This window comes from Cucurbita maxima, unplaced genomic scaffold, assembly GCF_002738345.1.
Source record: "Cucurbita maxima cultivar Rimu unplaced genomic scaffold, Cmax_1.0 Cma_Scf00285, whole genome shotgun sequence".
NCBI classification, from domain to species: domain Eukaryota; kingdom Viridiplantae; phylum Streptophyta; class Magnoliopsida; order Cucurbitales; family Cucurbitaceae; genus Cucurbita; species Cucurbita maxima.
The window spans coordinates 25,758-42,877 of NW_019272301.1; the positions used below are offsets into that span (position 1 = coordinate 25,758).

Here is a 17,120-nt window from a genome sequence, read left to right on the forward strand (position 1 = left end):
ATATTGATCTTTCGTGTTTATCTTTTTCAATTTGATGCTTGAAAAATATGGTTGAAGTGTTGACTTCCTAGGTGCTTGTACGTTTTGGGGGTTATGCGATGATATGGTTTGTTCTGTTTGTTATGGTTTTAGACAATAGGGGGCTTTGTTTGGAACAGTGGTGTTTGGGCTCTTCACGGGTTAAAGATTGGATAGCGCAAGTGATATGTAACAAACAATACAAAATCTCATTTCAGGCTTTTGAAATATGGGATCAGTCTGTTGCGTTGCTGCTAGAGACAAGACTATTGGCGTTGGATCTAGTAGTGAAACGCAGCCTAGGAATGTTCGTCACTCGCCGAGTTGGAGCTTTAGATGGGATCATCCTGGGCGTGTTGTTGGTGAGGAAGTTTCCCTAAATTCGATTTCAGATGGAGTAAGTAGGAACGAGCGGCCTGAGTTCAAGTATGAATCCTCATATGCATCAGAAGAGGGTAGTCCATTGGATAGACAGACATGGAAAAACTCCTCAGTATCTGAAGGAAGCACGACGAATGTGAGGACACCTACATCAGGTATTCTGCAGATAGACATCCTTCTAATTTTTACCTCTGTCATTTGTCTTTCACATGATGTGTGTTGGGTTTGATAAAAAACTAAATATTCGTGGGGGATTCTTCTTCTGTTTTGTTGGGTGGGAGGAATTGATTTGAATTCTCATACTTTTGAAAGACTTAAATGAGTGCCGATAAGAAACTAGAGCAATGATAGCAAGACAGAGTTTAATTCTTTTATATTCCCTATAATTCAATATTCTTGGCTTGTGGGTTTGGTATAGCTTGCTGCTGCCCCACAGATTTGTAAATTTTGTGCTATTGCAAAGCCTCTCGGTCATGAACAATATTTTCCACGTTTTGAAACTTGTTAAACGTGTTGAAAAAGGGAGACTTTGTAGGTTTCGCTTGTATTAATTTTATTGCTATGATAATAGCTCTACTCGAAGGCATTGAAATAGGGAACAGCTAAATATCGAACTTGCCCTGATGTGTCCATGGTCTTCTGCATCCCATCTCATGATTTTTCCTTGGTATTGTGACAGGTCGTTCAATTTCAAGAAATATTTTCACGGATGTTAGTTTGGAACAGGTAGAGCTTTCCCTGTTTGCACGTATGGTTTTATATTCTCCATTATTTTCTCGCCTGGTAAATTATTGTACGTGTAGTTTGAAGTTGTTTCTATTACTGAATCAGGTGAAGAAAGCTACAGAATGTCCGACAACATCTACATCTCCTGCAAAAGTATCCCTTTCAATCCCTTCAATTTCATCTTTTTCAACATCCCCTCTATCAACCCACAGCCATCTGCCTTCTGCCGGTTTGACATCATCAAGATTGTCTCACTGTTCTCCCGGAGACCGATTATTACGTCAAGTATCTGGTAACCGCATCCCAGCATACAAGTCACCGGGTAGCTACATAGTTTCAGAGGATAAGCGTACAATCCCTGGGAGCAATGATTCATTGCGGGGCTCACATGGTGGATCCTCCGATGGTTGGTCTATGAATGCTTTCTCTGAGCTCATGGCAACTTCACATAGGGGAAGATGGTCCTTTGGTAGTGAATCCTTCGACTTTGCTCGTGAGAAGATGGTTAGATCCTGCAGCTTATTCTCGACTTCGCCTTCAACTGATGCACAAACATGCGGAATTTGCTCAATGTTGTTGGTTGAGAGATCCTTATGGACCAGCCAAAAGATAATTGCTAACAATGAGCTGTCTGTCGTTGCCGTCCTAACTTGTGGACATGTTTATCATGCCGAGTGTTTGGAGAATATGACACCTGAAGTTAGCAAGTATGATCCAGCCTGCCCAATATGTTCATTTGGTGAAAAGCAGACACTAAGGATGTCTGAAAAGGCACTTAGAGGTGAATTAGAATTGAAAATTAGAAACAAGAGGTTAAGGAATCGCATTGCCGATAGCGGTTTTGATGGTGAATCTAACATGTTTGATCATTTTATAAATGGTGGACAACAAGAGAAGTGTCCTAAGCTGTCCTCTAGCTCCAGTTTGAGAGGTTCTTCAGGGAAGGGTTTCTTGAGGCGTCACTTCTCCTTTGGCTCAAAGGGGGGAGGGACTAAAGCTCTGCCACAAAGTAACAACACAGCTAAGAGAAAGGGATTGTTATGGTCAAGATCTACTAAGATGTAACATTTTCTGTTGCTTCATATGGGAGGTGAGCTTAACTATCTCATCTGCATGTTCCTTCTCATTTTGTAGGCCATCTTGTTAGTAATCACGACTCTCTACAATGGTATGATATTGTCCACTTTGAGCATAAGCTCTCATGGTTTTGCTTTGGGCTTCTCCAAAAGGCCTCATACCAATGGGGATGTATTCCTTACTTATAGATCCATGATAATTCCCTAAATTAGTCAATGTAGGACTCCCTCTCAACAATCCTCCCCTTGAACAAAGTACACTAAAGAGCCTCCCTTAAGGAACCCTCAAACAGCCTCCCCTTAATCAAGGCTCGACTCCTTCTCTGGAGTCCTCGAACAAAGTACACCCTTGTTCGATATTTGTTTGGCATTTGAGGATTATATTGACATGGCTAAGTTAAGGGCATGGCTCTAGTACCATGTTAGTAATCACAACTCTCTATAATGGTATGATACTGTCCATTTTGAGCATAAGCTCTCGTGGTTTTGCTTTGGGCTTTCCCAAAAGGGCTTATACCAATGGGGATGTATTCCTTACTTATAAATCCGTGATCATTCTTAAATTAGTCGATGTAGGACTCCCTCCCAACCATCCTCAACACATGGTTTCCACATACCTCCAATGGAAGTGTTTGCTGCTAATTTTCTTACTTTTTAGGATATTGAAAGTGGAACACTGTTGGATTTTTGTTTAACCAACAATTGTTCATGAACGCAGGTTCTGCAATTCACCTCTGCTAGGCAGCTGGTAAACAGTGAAGAATGCAAGATAGAATTGACATAGGGGATATTACAATATCCTCTGGGTTTGGATAGTTGGATATTTTTTTTTTTTTTTTTTATGAAATTCATACAGGCTTTTAGGTTGTGGAGTCAACACTGTATATAGGAACGTAGGGTAAGAGAAGAAACAGTTCAGATAACAAGATTGAAAGATTGAAATCTGCATTATGACGCCTTAGATTGGAGATTTTCATTCTTATCTTGCACAAATCAATATGATTTCACTTGGATAATTGTATGCATTGATCAAACTTGTGTTCTGAATTCTGATAGACTGCCTGACCGTGGGTGGCTGTCGTTTTTGCGCTGCAACTAGCAAGGAAATATCAGGTACGATCAGTGGACTCCAATCCTTTCCCATTTACAGGCTTTGTTTGATTCTTATTGTTGTGTAAAAATTGGTATATACAATATTGACCGACCAAGAGTTCAGGTCATTTTCTTGTACGTTTATGTGGGTACTCCATTTTGTTCAGTCCTGTCGCTCCTTGTTCTTATTCCATTTCCCTTTTGTTGAGGACATCTTTAGGCCGGTTATCGTCCTTGTCTAAAGGACTCCTCAATGTATTTCATTTTGTCATTAAAAAAAAGCAAAAATGGCTGAATAGTGTCGATACAATTTATTATATCTTGATGATGAGATAATTCCATCTTGAAAAGAGAAGCCGCCCTCTATTCAAATTCCAGTTGTCTAAACTCTGGTTCTTGTCTTACTTGCAATTGCAAGTTTTTTAGCACGTAGTGTCAATAGTCTCCTTTTTTGTCCCACCGAATAAAGATTGAATCCTTGTCTTTCACTGTTTTTGCCCGAGAGGTGGCCGAAAGTCTTTTTTCAACCAGGAGCAGCGGTACTAGGGTGTTGAGCTTGAGGACGAAGGAGTTTGAGGTGAGGTGTCGGGGGATGTATGGTAAACTTAGTATCAAGTTTGTGTATATAAAGCTTATTTCCCCAGTTTGTTTACACTCCTACAATTTAGCCAGAATGCCAGCACAATTAAGATAGAGATGGTTGTTAAATGTTTTGGATTTGAATTGGTTTCATCACAGAAGCTGACACCTATCATATAAATGTCTAACGTGGCAACCCAAAAGAGAGTACGTGTTAGGCTTAGACAGGTACCTAGCTTCTGCTTTTAAGGCTATTTCTTATCCTCTTGAGTGTGTAAATGGAAGGGATGAGAATGGCGAAAATGGCTGATATACAGGACGAGTATGGCAACCCCATCCAACCCACTGACGAGCATGGCAACCCGGTTGTGTTGACTGATGAACATGGCAACCCCGTGAGGTTCTTTGGCGTTGCAACTAAGGTCGGCACGACACTCGGGTCGCTGATCTTTGGCAGTGGTGGTGAGGATGGTGGTGGCCATGGCGGTGATTCTGATGCTAAAGGTAGTTCAGGTGGTGGCAATGGCGTCCGTGAGCAGGAGCTGATGCCGGTCGAGGAGAATGAAGATGGCGGCTCAGGTACACATGTTGGCTCGGCCACTTCAGGCTCTAGTCCGGTGAGTCCAAGCTTTTGAATTATAATTGCCGTTGGACTTTCGTATTCCCACTCAGTCTTTCTCTCTTTCTCTAATTCTCTCGATTTTCTATTCTGGCGCTGCTCAATCATATTTTTTTGATATCAAGTTAAGTTAATTGCCGTTGGATTTTCTATTCTGGATTTATTGACATTGTTAAGTTAAGGGCACGACTTTGATATCAAGTTAGAAACTACGACTTTTACTAAGTTAAAGGCATGACTTTGATACAAGTTAGAAACTACGACTGTTCACTAACTAAGTTGTTAAGGGCATGACTAATACCAAATTAGAAACTGCGATTCTCTACAATGGTATTGATGTTGTCCCTTCACTACATTAAGGGCATGACTTTGATACTAAATTAGAAACTACGACTCCACAATAGTATTGATGTTGTTCACTTTGAGCCTAAGTTCTCATAACTTTGCTTTTCGAAAGGAACTTTCGAAAAGGCATCATACCAATGGAGATGTATTCTGCAAATCGGCCAACAATCCTCAACAAAATAATCATGGGAAAAAATAGAAAGGCGCGAATTCTATTTTTACTTCAAAATTATTGAGTTTATAGGCTCAATAGAAATTGAACTAGAAAGTAAAAAGGGTCATACTCGAGATTTATAATCTATGTGGGTAAAATTCTAATTTATAAAATTTACTAAACTCTGAAGTCCAATTTTTTTTATTTAATCCTTATAATACATGGTTTTTTTTTAAACAATATTAATAAAATAAAATTTGACGTACCGGATGGTCGGATGATGAATGAACGCGTATTAATATATCGAGTAATGAAATGGGTTAGAATTTAATTTATTTGTAATATCCTATTTAAGTTGTAATAAATTAGATAATTAAATATCCTATTTTACTATGAATTTATTTCCAGTCTGAGGAAGAACAACAAAGTGAGAAGAGGAAGAAGAAAGGACTGACTCAAAAGATAAAAGAGAAGCTAACAGGAGGAAAGCACAAAGAAGAGCAGCCTCAACCTTCTTTCCCTCCGACCACGAAAAGAGAAGCTAACAGGAGGAAAGCACAAAGAAGAGCAGCCTCAACCTTCTTTCCCTCCGACCACGATGACAACTACAACTGCCTCTCCGATCACCACGAACAAAATTCACCACGGAGAACCCGCCCATAATATTCTCTAAACTTCATTTTCAAACTTTTAGTTAAGCTTTTGGTTCGTGTACTTGAAAACCTTATAATATTCTCTAAACTTCATTTTCAAACTTTTAGTTAAGCTTTTGGTTCGTGTACTTGAAAACCTTACTCCATTCTCAAAGATTTTGATTCGGCTTCAAAGTTAGTAGATCATATTTTAGTTCGTAGACTTTCATCCATGAGGTAAATTGATTTTTTTATTATACCGTAAAAAAAAACATATTTTAGTTCGTAGACTTTCATCCATGAGGTAAATTGATTTTTTTATTATACCGTAAAAAAAAAAAATGTAAGAATGTAATTTTTTATAAATTTGAGAGATTTTACATCGAGAGAAATGTGGAAACTTCTCCTCTACGTTTTAAAATCTATGTGGTAAAATAGATAGTATCTACGACTCGGAGGATAATATTTGATAAATATATATTTTTAATATTAATATATTTTTCATTAATATTTTTAATCAATTATTTTTTACCATGTATAAGTTGTATTTAAAAATAAAATCCATTTAATTGATTCTTTTATTAAAAGAAATAAGCGACAAAAAAAAACTATTTCTAACTATGTGTTTATAAAAAAATAATTTTTATATTAAAAGAAATAAGCGACAAAAAAAAACTATTTCTAACTATGTGTTTATAAAAAAATAATTTTTATTAGCCTAAATTTATTATTATTTCCCGGATTTTATTTTATTTAAAATTGAAACATTTAAATAAATTTCAAGTTTTTATATTAACATTTTATTTAGAAACTAAATAAAAAATATCCAAATTTTGAAAATTGGATCGGTGGTCAATACAAGATTCATATTTTTAGCCGTTGGATTTTATGAATAAATAAAATAAATAAATCATTACTATTTTTTTTTCAAATTAAAAAATATATTTAATTTTAAATTGAAAATTAATGGATGGAACAAATGGATGCAGGGGAGAAATTGATTCTGTTCCATTGATAAAATAGAAAGGTTTATTTTTCTTTGGAATTAAATAATAATAATAATAAAATAAAAATTATAATAATAGTGTAATTATTCTATTATATATTGCCCTTTTAGCCTCCGACAATTCCAAAAAAAAAAAAAATGGAGGATAAAGGAAACGACATGATGGCTTTTGAAATGGGTTCTCTTAGGTCAAATCTTCCTCAAAAGTAAGCAATTTTGGTTTCTTAGGTCAATTTTTCCGTTCTCGGTGTTGGATGATGAAAGTCCCACGTCGGTTAATTTAGGGATGGTCATGGGTTTATAATCTAAGAATACACTCTTCATTGGTATGAGGCCTTTTGGGAAGCCCAAAGCAAAGCCATGAAAGCTTATGCTCAAAGTGGACAATATCATACCATTGTGGAGAGTCGTGTTCGTCTAACATGGTATCAGAGCCATGCCCTAAACTTGGCCGTGCCAATAGATTGGCAAATCCTCAAATGTCGAACAAAGGACTCCAAAAAGGAGTCAAGCCTCCTTGAAGGTACGAAGGCAGTCAAAAATGACTAAGACTCCAAAGGAGTCAAGCCTCGATTAAGGGGAGGCGTGCTTTGTTCGAGGGGAGGTGTTGAATGATGAAAGTCCCACGTCGGTTAATTTAGGGAATGGTCATGGGTTTATAATCTAAGAATACACTCTCCATTGGTATGAGGCCTTTTGGGAAGCCCAAAGCAAAGCCATGAAAGCTTATGCTCAAAGTGGACAATATCATACCATTGTGGAGAGTCGTGTTCGTCTAACATGGTATCAGAGCCATGCCCTAAACTTGGCCGTGCCAATAGATTGGCAAATCCTCAAATGTCGAACAAAGGACTCCAAAAAGGAGTCAAGCCTCCTTGAAGGTACGAAGGCAGTCAAAAATGACTAAGACTCCAAAGGAGTCAAGCCTCCTTGAAGGTACGAAGGCAGTCAAAAATGACTAAGACTCCAAAGGAGTCAAGCCTCGATTAAGGGGAGGCGTGCTTTGTTCGAGGGGAGGTGTTGAATGATGAAAGTCACACGTCGGTTAATTTAGGGAATGGTCATGGGTTTATAATCTAAGAATACACTCTTCATTGGTATGAGGCCTTTTGGGAAGCCCAAAGCAAAGCCATGAGAGCTTATGCTCAAAGTGGACAATATCATACCATTGTGGAGAGTCGTGTTCGTCTAACATGGTATCAGAGCCATGCCCTAAACTTGGCCGTGCCAATAGATTGGCAAATCCTCAAATGTCGAACAAAGGACTCCAAAAAGGAGTCAAGCCTCCTTGAAGGTACGAAGGCAGTCAAAAATGACTAAGACTCCAAAGGAGTCAAGCCTCGATTAAGGGGAGGCGTGCTTTGTTCGAGGGGAGGTGTTGAATGATGAAAGTCACACGTCGGTTAATTTAGGGAATGGTCATGGGTTTATAATCTAAGAATACACTCTTCATTGGTATGAGGCCTTTTGGGAAGCCCAAAGCAAAGCCATGAGAGTTTATGCTCAAAGTGGACAATATCATACCATTGTGGAGAGTCGTGTTCGTCTAACACTCGGATCGGTTTTGTTTCGATGATTTTAGGTTGCTCCGTTCGATGACAGTTTCGTTTTTAAATTTTCTGTTATCGGTTTTGTTTCGATGATTTTAGGTTGCTCCGTTCGATGACAGTTTCGTTTTTAAATTTTCTGTTTCTGAAATTTATGTTCGTTTTCTCACAATTTCTTTACGCAGAACGTTTATATTTTTAACCAAATTTCAAAGATAATAACAAGTTTAGTAATTATTAGGGTTTTTTTTTTTTTAAAACCGAGCTTGTTTTCTCACGAGTTTTTTCGGTGGTTTTCGATTTTCGTAATTTCTTAGGTAATATTTGAATTCTAAATCAAATTCGAGAAATATATGTAAATTTGTAAAAATTATTTTTTTTTAACCATGTGATATTTACTTTTTACCGTTTTTCGAAACCCTACTTTGATTTTGATACCGTTTTTCGAAAGTAGGATAAACGACATAAACAGTATTTTATATTATGATTAGGGTTTCGTCGTTTTCGAAACTCAAATGGTCACTACATTGGATTATCAGTTAATTGTAATGATGATGTTGTGTTCGTGTATAGGAGAGGTCTATCTCGATACTACTCGGGAAAGTCTAGGTCGTTTGCTTGCATAGCCGATGTTCGATGTGTAGAAGACTTGAAGAAACCGAAGCATCCAGAAGCTAAGAAAAGAAAAAAACATTCGGAGTGCAAAGAAATTAAGGTCCCTCCTTATCACTGTCGAAGAATTTCTTCTCAGTGTTCCATTCCGTTCTTTACCACATGAATAATTCACACTCGGTTAGATTTTATTAAATCAAGTTGAGAGATTTGAATTTGTGACCTTTTAGTCGAAACGATAATATTGTACCAGTTTATCTGTGTTCGAACTGACTCTGTTGACGATTTTATTATCGTGTTAAAATGAGTCGAAATGTATGATTGACTTCAAGCTGTATATATTTAATTATAATCTCTTTTTTTTTTTTTTGTTGAAATATATAAAATATCCATAAATTTTTACGAAAGTTTCAAGTTATGCCTTAGGACGTTGAAAAGTAGCATTTTTTTAAACTTGAACTTCGAAAATTGTTCCGAAAATACCCTTTAGAGTTTTTTTATAAATAAAATAAGACTAGAAATTGACGAGACAGTAAATAGAGAAACTGACATCATTAGCGTAAATTGATGTAACAATCCCAGCACACCGCTAACACACATTGTCCGCTTTGACTCGTTACGTATCGCTTTCAATGTCACAGTTTTAAAACACTTTTACTTTGGAGAGGGTCAAGCCCTACTCCAACTAGGGCCTCACACTGTTTTGTGACTAGCTTTGATACAGTTTATAACGACCTAAGCCCACCGCTAGTAAATATTGTCTACTTTGGCCTGTTACGTATCATCATCAATTTCATGGACGGTGCAAAGCCCTGGTTGAAGTAGGGCTAGATCCACTTCAAAGTAGACGTGTGTTTAAAATCGTAAGACTAATGAACGTAACAGGTCAAAGCGAATAATATTTACTAGCGGAGAGCTAAGGGTTGATCTGTTAAACCTAATTGGGCTATAGCCCAAAAGATTATCAGGTTCCATTGCAGCCCAGCCCAATGACTTAAAAGCCCACCAAATCGGCCCAAACCAAGTTTAGGCGTCAAAATTCCAAAACCCCCGCTTCAGCTGGAACAGGTTTGAGAATTCGGCAGTTTTTTGCAGTCCGTGGAAAGCCTTCAAGCAGCCATGGGGAAGAACAAGAGGTTTAAGGACGGTGGCGAGAAGGGAGCCGCCGCCGGCGATCACTGCCCTTCCAAGGTTTTTGTCAAGAACTTGCCGTACTCGTTCACTAACTCACAGGTTCGTACTTCCTCTATTGCCTGCTTGTTTTCTGAGAAAAACTTGAGCTGAAGTATGAAAGTAGGAATTTCTTTTTGTACTTTTGTTCCTGAACTCGACTTTTAGAAGCACGCTATCGAGTTCTTTATTATTATCAGAAGTTATTGGTTTTGCAAGCGGTTTGCGGAAAGGCAATGTTTTGATTTGTGTTCTTTCTGATTGTTTTGCTGTTGAATGCAATGTTAGTGACCTTTCCTGTGTTTTCTATGTGAACTAGCTAGAAGAAACATTCAGTGATGTTGGACCGGTCCGGCGGTGCTTCATGGTTACGCAGAGGGGTAAGTACGTCTATGCAGGATTATCTCGGATTGGTGTTTTGTTTTTGTTTTTGCATTTAGTCTAATTTCTGAGATAACTAAAGATTTGGTGATTTGATACAATGAAAGAGCATTTGGTGGAATAGATGGAGTGTTACTGTTTCTATATCTTCCGATGACATGTTGGGATATTTTCATTGACAATTGGTTTAAACTTATGTTATTCTATTTCATCAGGTTCAACTGAGCATCGTGGTTACGGATTCGTGCAGTTGTAAGTCAAATTCCGATCCACACTATTCTTTTCGTTATTGTTCTTGTAGTTCCTCTCTACTTACTGGTCTAAACGTCTTGGTTCTACTCAACCCAATGTTTCCTGTCTGACTATAGTATAGGTCTATGGAAGGCACTTTAGTTTGATAATTGATACTTAATGGATGAACTACTATTATTACCTGTAAAAGTGTTACCTTTTACTTGGAAGCTAGAGCTTCTGTCAATATGGAAAATGCTTTTGTTTCCTATATATGGATATACTAGATGCCTATATGTATCTCTGTTCTTCGGATACTAAATCAGATTTAATATTTTCTTGCTTATGTTGTTCCGTTTTCTATGCAATTGATGGTGTTTTCAGTTTTGATTGTAATAATGGTTTGCTTGTCTATAAGTGTGGAGTGCGTTCAAAGCATCTATGCTTTTATTGAAGTTACTAATTTTCTTGCTTTATCTTGGAGTAAATTATCTTCTCCATTTGTAATTACAGCTAATCTACCCTCCTTTCACACTGAAGCCGTTTTTCGTAACTATCCACATATAGGATAATTCTTTTGTAATTTATTTCATCAATCTATGTAATGGTTTCTGTTTCTATAAGAAAAAACATTGAACCCGTTTTACACTGAGGTTCAAGTTTTTCCAAACACATGCTATTGATTGTCTATCCTGCGGTAATCAATACTGCTTGATGTTTGTCACGATGGACACTAATTTCTTGTCCCTTTTTAATTCTTCTTGTTAAATTTCTATTACCCACGGTTATCCTATGAAGGCTTTGATTTCTTAACTTCGCTGGATTCTTTGAATATGATTGCAGTGCTGTAGCAGAAGATGCGAATCAAGCAATTCAGCAGAAGAATGGGCTGTCTATTGAAGGACGCAAAATTACTGTTAAACATGCAATGCATCGAGCTCCCCTTGAGCAGCGGCGGTCAAAAGAAAATCAAGGTTGATCATGAGATTTTGGAAGTGTCAAAATCCACATGTTGGAGGACTGCTGAAATTTTCTTTCTTTCCTTCTTTCTTCCATGTTTTCCCAGTTTCAGTAGAATGAGTGGGGGTCCTTAGGTTTCTTTCGTATTTTCTTAACGCAGGTATTGCATCTAAGTCAAAAACTAACAAGGAAGGAGATACTTCTGAAAGGGAAGAACAAACAACTAACGAGGATGGAGATACTTCTAAAAGGGAAGAACAAACAACTAACGAGGATGGAGATACTTCTGAAAAGGAAGAACAAACAACTAACGAGGATGGAGATATTTCTAAAAGGGAAGAACAAACAACTTTAAATTCTGAGGGGAGGAAAGGTACTGATTTTTCATAAATTTCTACTATTTTTTACCCAACATATCTGGCAATCTGTTTCTTATTGCTTTCTAATGATGTAACAGAGAGACATTTGAATGCTCAGAAATTGGCTCCACTTTCTAGTTATCTAGAGGATAAAGAGGGTTCTTCAGGAAAGCAAAGGTAATGAACATCTTTTTATTCTTTCTATATTTTGTTCTTTTTTCATGGATTTTGAATGCAAGCTCTGAAGTAATGGCTTGGATAATAAAGTAGTTGGTTTTCTTGACATCTTGTTTGTTTATTTGAAAAATAAGCTTTCCTGAATTTTTCCTTCCACTTTCCTTTTCTTCCTGGTTCACGTTTGTGCATGCTACCTTCCATTAATTTCTCTTTTTTTTGGTTGTTAAGGATTGCAAGGACTGTTGTAGTCGGTGGTCTTCTTAATGCTGATATGGCTGAAGATGTTCACCGCCAAGCTAAAGAAGTTGGTGCTGTATGCTCTATTGTTTATCCTCTGCCCAGAAAAGAAGTTGAACAGCATGGTACACGAGAATCATTTTTTTTGTTTTTATGTACATGAGCAACTATTATAATCTATTATTAGTTTTTTGTTTATATACATAAAAAGGGAAAACAGGATTAAAGCATCATTGTACCTGTTGCTACTGTTCTTGGTTTAGAGCATAGGTATTGGTTGGATTAATTTCTGATGATTAGGTAGTCGATTGGATTTGCTTGAGTTATTATTCATGACGCCAGTTGCATATTAATGTGTGGCTACGATGTTTGACCAATTTTTTTTCAGTTGCCTGTTGTACTTTATAGATTGACTCTGCAGTACGTTGTTTAGTGAATTTGTATTTAGTCTGAAGTTTTTCCAGAATGCATATTTCCCCAATGATCAATCATATCATTTTTCTTGACACTCTCATTACAGATGTAATTTTTTTTTTTCTTATTATACCAATGTATCTTGAGGGTCTACCTAGTTTATGAAGTTCATGATAGTGCTGGCTTTGTTATCTTGATAGTCGATGAAGTTGCAAGTAAAAATGATTCCTTACAAGGTCTTAATAAATTATTATCTCTATTCATCAGGATATCTCATCGATAGTTTGAAATGAAATTTCAGGCCTTTTACGAGATGGATGCAAAATGGATGTTTCAGCTGTACTTTTTGCTAGTGTTAAGTCTGCACGTGCTGCTGTGACCATATTACATCAGAAAGAGATGCAAGGAGGTGTTGTGTGGGCCCGCCAACTGGGTGGGGAGGTGAATGAATATACATTAAACTTTGCTAACTATGAATAGATTTCACATGATCCTTAGAAATAGCTGTCATGAGTGAACTGATTTTTTTTTTGTATCTTTATTAAGTGTTCATACCTTTTTAAATGAGTTCTATATGCCCTTAAAATAATACAATGCCATGGTCAATTAGAATGTCGAAGCTCTTTTAGTAGATTTAAATTGTTAGAGATCATAGATAGGAGTGTCTTAAAGTTTTGTCAAATTCATATATTTGAGTTATTGCAAAATCTTATGCTTTGATGTAAGAAATTCTATTCTGAATGATTTTTTAATGGGTTTCTTGTGTGTCTAAAGTCCTTAAATGTTTACCCCTAATGTTTTGAATCTTAGGTTTAAACTGCTTGCCAACATTAATGCATTTGTTTGGGTGGCCGTAATATGACTTCTATAATTATTCCCTATTATTCAGTCTATTTCTTAATTCCCTTTATATTATGAAAGCTAGGTTTCTTGAAAAAAATGACATGTTCCAATTAAATCTGATTTCACTAGTTGCTTATTCGTTTTTAGTTATGTTGGATAAGTCTAAAACTTTCTGCATTTTCTTTGCAGGGGTCCAAAACTCAGAAATGGAAACTTATTGTTAGAAATCTTCCATTTCAGGTTTCATTTTACCCAATAAGCAATTATCATATTTTCTTACGTGGACAGGTTGACTAAGCAAGCTTATTACTCATTGATGCAGGCCAAAGAGAAAGAAATAAAGGATACCTTTTCATCTGCAGGATTTGTGTGGGATGTGATGGTGCCACATAGTTCAGACACAGGGTAATACTCTTACTTGAATATGCCCCCCTTTTTGTGTGCATTATTAACAGCCACCTGGTTTTATTTTTCAGATTATCGAAGGGTTTTGCGTTTGTCAAATTTACATGCAAGCAGGATGCTGAAAATGTATGTTTTTAATTTTTCTTTTATATTGCCTCATTTAAAGAGTTTAGAATGATCAAGATACATTCAAATCATTTGACACGCTTCCCTTTTTTAGGCTATTAAAAAGTTCAATGGTCAAAAATTTGGTAAAAGGACAATAGCTGTGGACTGGGCCATTCCGAAGAAGATATATAGTTCAGGTGCTAATGCTCCAGTTGATTCAGATGAAGGTTAGTCATTGTATATTTAACCTAATCCAATTTCTTATGTACCCTTTACATGTTTGTTACACCTCTTTGATTGTACCATCTTATCTTTGGTGTCTATATCTTATTTATTTCTCATTTTCTGCTTCTGGTTTTAAGTTTATGGAATGCATTGTGGCTGTCTATCAGTTTGGTTATTATTTTTAATTTTTAATTGTTTTTGTGAGAAACCAAGCTTCCATTAAGATCAAATAGAAAGAGTACACGGGAATACAAGAAAAACCAATTCCGAAAGGTGCCCAACTAAACTAATAAGGGACTCCAATCAAAAGATAGATATAAAATAATACTTGAAGGATAATTACAAAAAGCTTTATACACAGAGGTGCAAAGAGAAGTGTATATCTAGCAAGGGACCGCACCTCCCCAAGACCTCTCAATCCCTTTAAAAATTCTATTAGTTCTTAATTGTTAGAAAAGGAAACAAAAACAGGTCATTAATGAGTGGAAATTGAAAGGATGTGGATGTAAAATCATCTGCCAGTTGGATTTGTGTGTCAACATTTCATGTTATATGAGTTATGGGTTATAGGTAATGTGGGTTTCGGGCACTACTAGGCATGAGGAAACTCCGATGGAAGGACAATGCCAATTTTCCTCGGGTGGTGGGCTTTCACAAATGGTATTTCTTTAGAAGAATTTAATAATGGCATACCATAATCCCAGTGGGCTCATCCTTGCCTTGTTATGAATAACCTATTTACCCTTCAGAAAATTTTCGATTAGACACTCTCTCTTTGTGCCTTTCATCCCTATCCATATTGGTAGGGGGAAGATATTATAATGGGAAAATATTTTGGTGTGGGTAAAAGGTATCTTCGATGGCTTTCAAGTCTTCTTAACACTGTTCTCTAACTATTTGAATTCTTATGGTCCTGTAAAATATTTGTTCTTGTAGTACTAACTGTTGACGGTAACGCATGAGCTTTGTTAGAAAAAAGAAATCCGTTTCTACTCTTCATAAAACACAAGATCTTGTTTTCAGGGGAAGAGACTGAAAAAGACAGAGAAGGTAGCATTAGTAGTGATGATTTGGAAGTTGAAAATGCTGCTGTTCATAACAAATCTCAGCGCTCCGACAAAGATGAAGGTTCTTCAGAGGATTCGGAGAAAGAAGATATTTCCTCGGAGATTGATTTTGAAGGAGAAGCAGAAATTTCAAGAAAAGTACTTGAAAATCTAATTGCATCTTCGGCTAAAGAAGCTCTTCCTTCTCTCATTGATGGTAACCCACCATCTAAAGTGAACAAGGAGCCAGTTCTCGATTCATCAAAGAAGTCATCTGATATGTCTGATAAAGTATCAAATGGGCCCGAAAAGTTAAGTGAAGGCAAAACATCTATTCTTAAGCCAGTAGATGAAGAGGATTTGAAGAGAACAGTTTATATAGGCAATCTTCCATTTGATATTAATAATGAAGAAGTGAAACAGCGGTTTTCTGGATTCGGTGAAGTACTATCCTTCGTACCAGTCCTTCATCAAGTTACAAAGTATGATTTATATTTCCTGATATATTTTTTTAATAACTCGATCCTCTGTAGTCTTTTTTTTGTTTTTTTTTTGTTTTTTCTTTTGTTGACTCCTTCCTTGGTGCAGACGTCCTAGAGGCACTGGTTTTCTCAAGTTTAAAACGGCTGATGCTGCTACTGCTGCTGTTTCATCTGCGAATGTTGCATCTGGTGTGGGAATATTTCTGAAAGGCAGGCAATTGAAAGTATTGAATGCTCTAGATAAGAAATCAGCTAATGAAAAGGAATTGGAGAAGTCAAAAAATGACAACCTTGACCACCGAAATCTTAACCTTGCACAGGTCTTTTTTCCTTCAATGCTTAAAACATTGTCCTTTTCTCTACAACCAAAACTTTCCAGCTTTTGTTTTCTTTATTTTGTATCATGGTCGGATCTTTTTTCTATTCAATACCATGGACTCAAACATTTTACAGGAAGGTATTATTCTCGAGGGAACTCCAGCTGCTGAGGGTGTTTCTGCTAGTGATATGATGAAACGTCAAAGGTACATATCTTCGTGTATATCAATTGCTATATTGTTGTTTCTATATTAGCTTCTATGGTGACAGACGGTCGTCTATCTTTTAGTTTTATCTTAAATTTTATTGAGAAAGAAAAATAAAGAGTACAAGGATCTACTAAAATAGAGCCAGAAAGTAAGGAGGCAAACTAAAAGAGAAGTCCTCCAATCAAGAAAACAAGTTCTTAAGGGTAATTATAAAAGGACTTCACCATTATAAACAGCAGAGAGAATCTAATAAGGCCTCAAACATCACTCAAAGATGTCTCTCAATCCCTCTAAAAGTTATGTTGTTCCTCGATCCTGAAAGATCCCATGGATAGCATACTCCCCCGGACTTGCCAGGTAGAGAAGGAACTTCTCAATCATCTCTCTACATCCCCTATGTCTAGACAAGCATTAAGCTAAACCTCTTAAAGAAATAACTCCAAAGGATATGATCAAGGTCCTCAACCGATCACCTACAAAGAATGTTACACAATGGTCCAATCGAGTTGGGTGCCTTCTCGAAACCTGATCCAAGGTGTTTAGCTCTTTGATGGAGAATTTGCCACAAAAAACTTAACCTTCGTTGGAGTTTTCACCTTTCATGATGAGGCCAAGACAAAACCAGTCGAGGGAGAGGGATTGAGCAACAAAGGAAGAATGATTTACAAAAAGATGTTTGGAAGGATAGACTCCAGATTTGAACATCCTTTCTCTTTGGAATATTACAATACTCTCCAGTCAAAGAAAGGGGGGGGGGGGGGGGGGGGG

The 17,120-nt window shown here is 36.8% G+C and overlaps 3 protein-coding genes across 7 annotated transcripts in view; all 3 read left to right on the top strand.

Moving 5' to 3' along the window:
- Positions 1 to 3,463, top strand: part of LOC111474285 — a 5,449-nt gene extending 1,986 nt beyond the window's left edge. Inside the window, exons 2-5 of one of the 3 annotated variants that reach the window (XM_023119427.1) lie at positions 133 to 554; positions 1,079 to 1,125; positions 1,231 to 2,215; positions 3,258 to 3,463. In XM_023119427.1, the coding sequence (XP_022975195.1) occupies positions 248 to 554; positions 1,079 to 1,125; positions 1,231 to 2,190 (1,314 nt within the window). In that variant the 5' untranslated portion in view covers positions 133 to 247 and the 3' untranslated portion in view covers positions 2,191 to 2,215; positions 3,258 to 3,463. Of the gene's footprint in view, positions 1 to 132; positions 555 to 1,078; positions 1,126 to 1,230; positions 2,216 to 2,919 lie in introns of all 3 variants that reach the window. The other 2 variants (XM_023119423.1, XM_023119424.1) reach the window with 2 other exon arrangements.
- Positions 3,464 to 3,526: 63 nt separating this feature from the next.
- LOC111474289 (late embryogenesis abundant protein-like) lies at positions 3,527 to 5,653 on the top strand. The gene is made up of 4 exons (XM_023119431.1): positions 3,527 to 3,870; positions 4,032 to 4,100; positions 4,190 to 4,489; positions 5,399 to 5,653. Exons 2-4 carry the CDS (start codon positions 4,053 to 4,055, stop codon positions 5,651 to 5,653), a joined length of 603 nt encoding a protein of 200 aa, XP_022975199.1. The 5' UTR covers positions 3,527 to 3,870; positions 4,032 to 4,052.
- A 4,203-nt stretch (positions 5,654 to 9,856) lies between these two features.
- LOC111474290 (RNA-binding protein 28) overlaps positions 9,857 to 17,120 on the top strand; it is a 10,991-nt gene continuing 3,727 nt past the window's right edge. For all 3 annotated transcript variants that reach the window (XM_023119435.1, XM_023119433.1, XM_023119432.1), the window contains exons 1-15: positions 9,857 to 10,020; positions 10,277 to 10,337; positions 10,554 to 10,590; positions 11,413 to 11,543; positions 11,690 to 11,902; positions 11,987 to 12,065; positions 12,294 to 12,427; positions 13,018 to 13,157; positions 13,749 to 13,799; positions 13,882 to 13,964; positions 14,036 to 14,090; positions 14,185 to 14,299; positions 15,321 to 15,825; positions 15,932 to 16,145; positions 16,279 to 16,349. In XM_023119435.1, the coding sequence (XP_022975203.1) occupies positions 9,907 to 10,020; positions 10,277 to 10,337; positions 10,554 to 10,590; positions 11,413 to 11,543; positions 11,690 to 11,902; positions 11,987 to 12,065; positions 12,294 to 12,427; positions 13,018 to 13,157; positions 13,749 to 13,799; positions 13,882 to 13,964; positions 14,036 to 14,090; positions 14,185 to 14,299; positions 15,321 to 15,825; positions 15,932 to 16,145; positions 16,279 to 16,349 (2,003 nt within the window). In that variant the 5' untranslated portion in view covers positions 9,857 to 9,906. The remainder of the gene's footprint in view (positions 10,021 to 10,276; positions 10,338 to 10,553; positions 10,591 to 11,412; positions 11,544 to 11,689; positions 11,903 to 11,986; positions 12,066 to 12,293; positions 12,428 to 13,017; positions 13,158 to 13,748; positions 13,800 to 13,881; positions 13,965 to 14,035; positions 14,091 to 14,184; positions 14,300 to 15,320; positions 15,826 to 15,931; positions 16,146 to 16,278; positions 16,350 to 17,120) is intronic.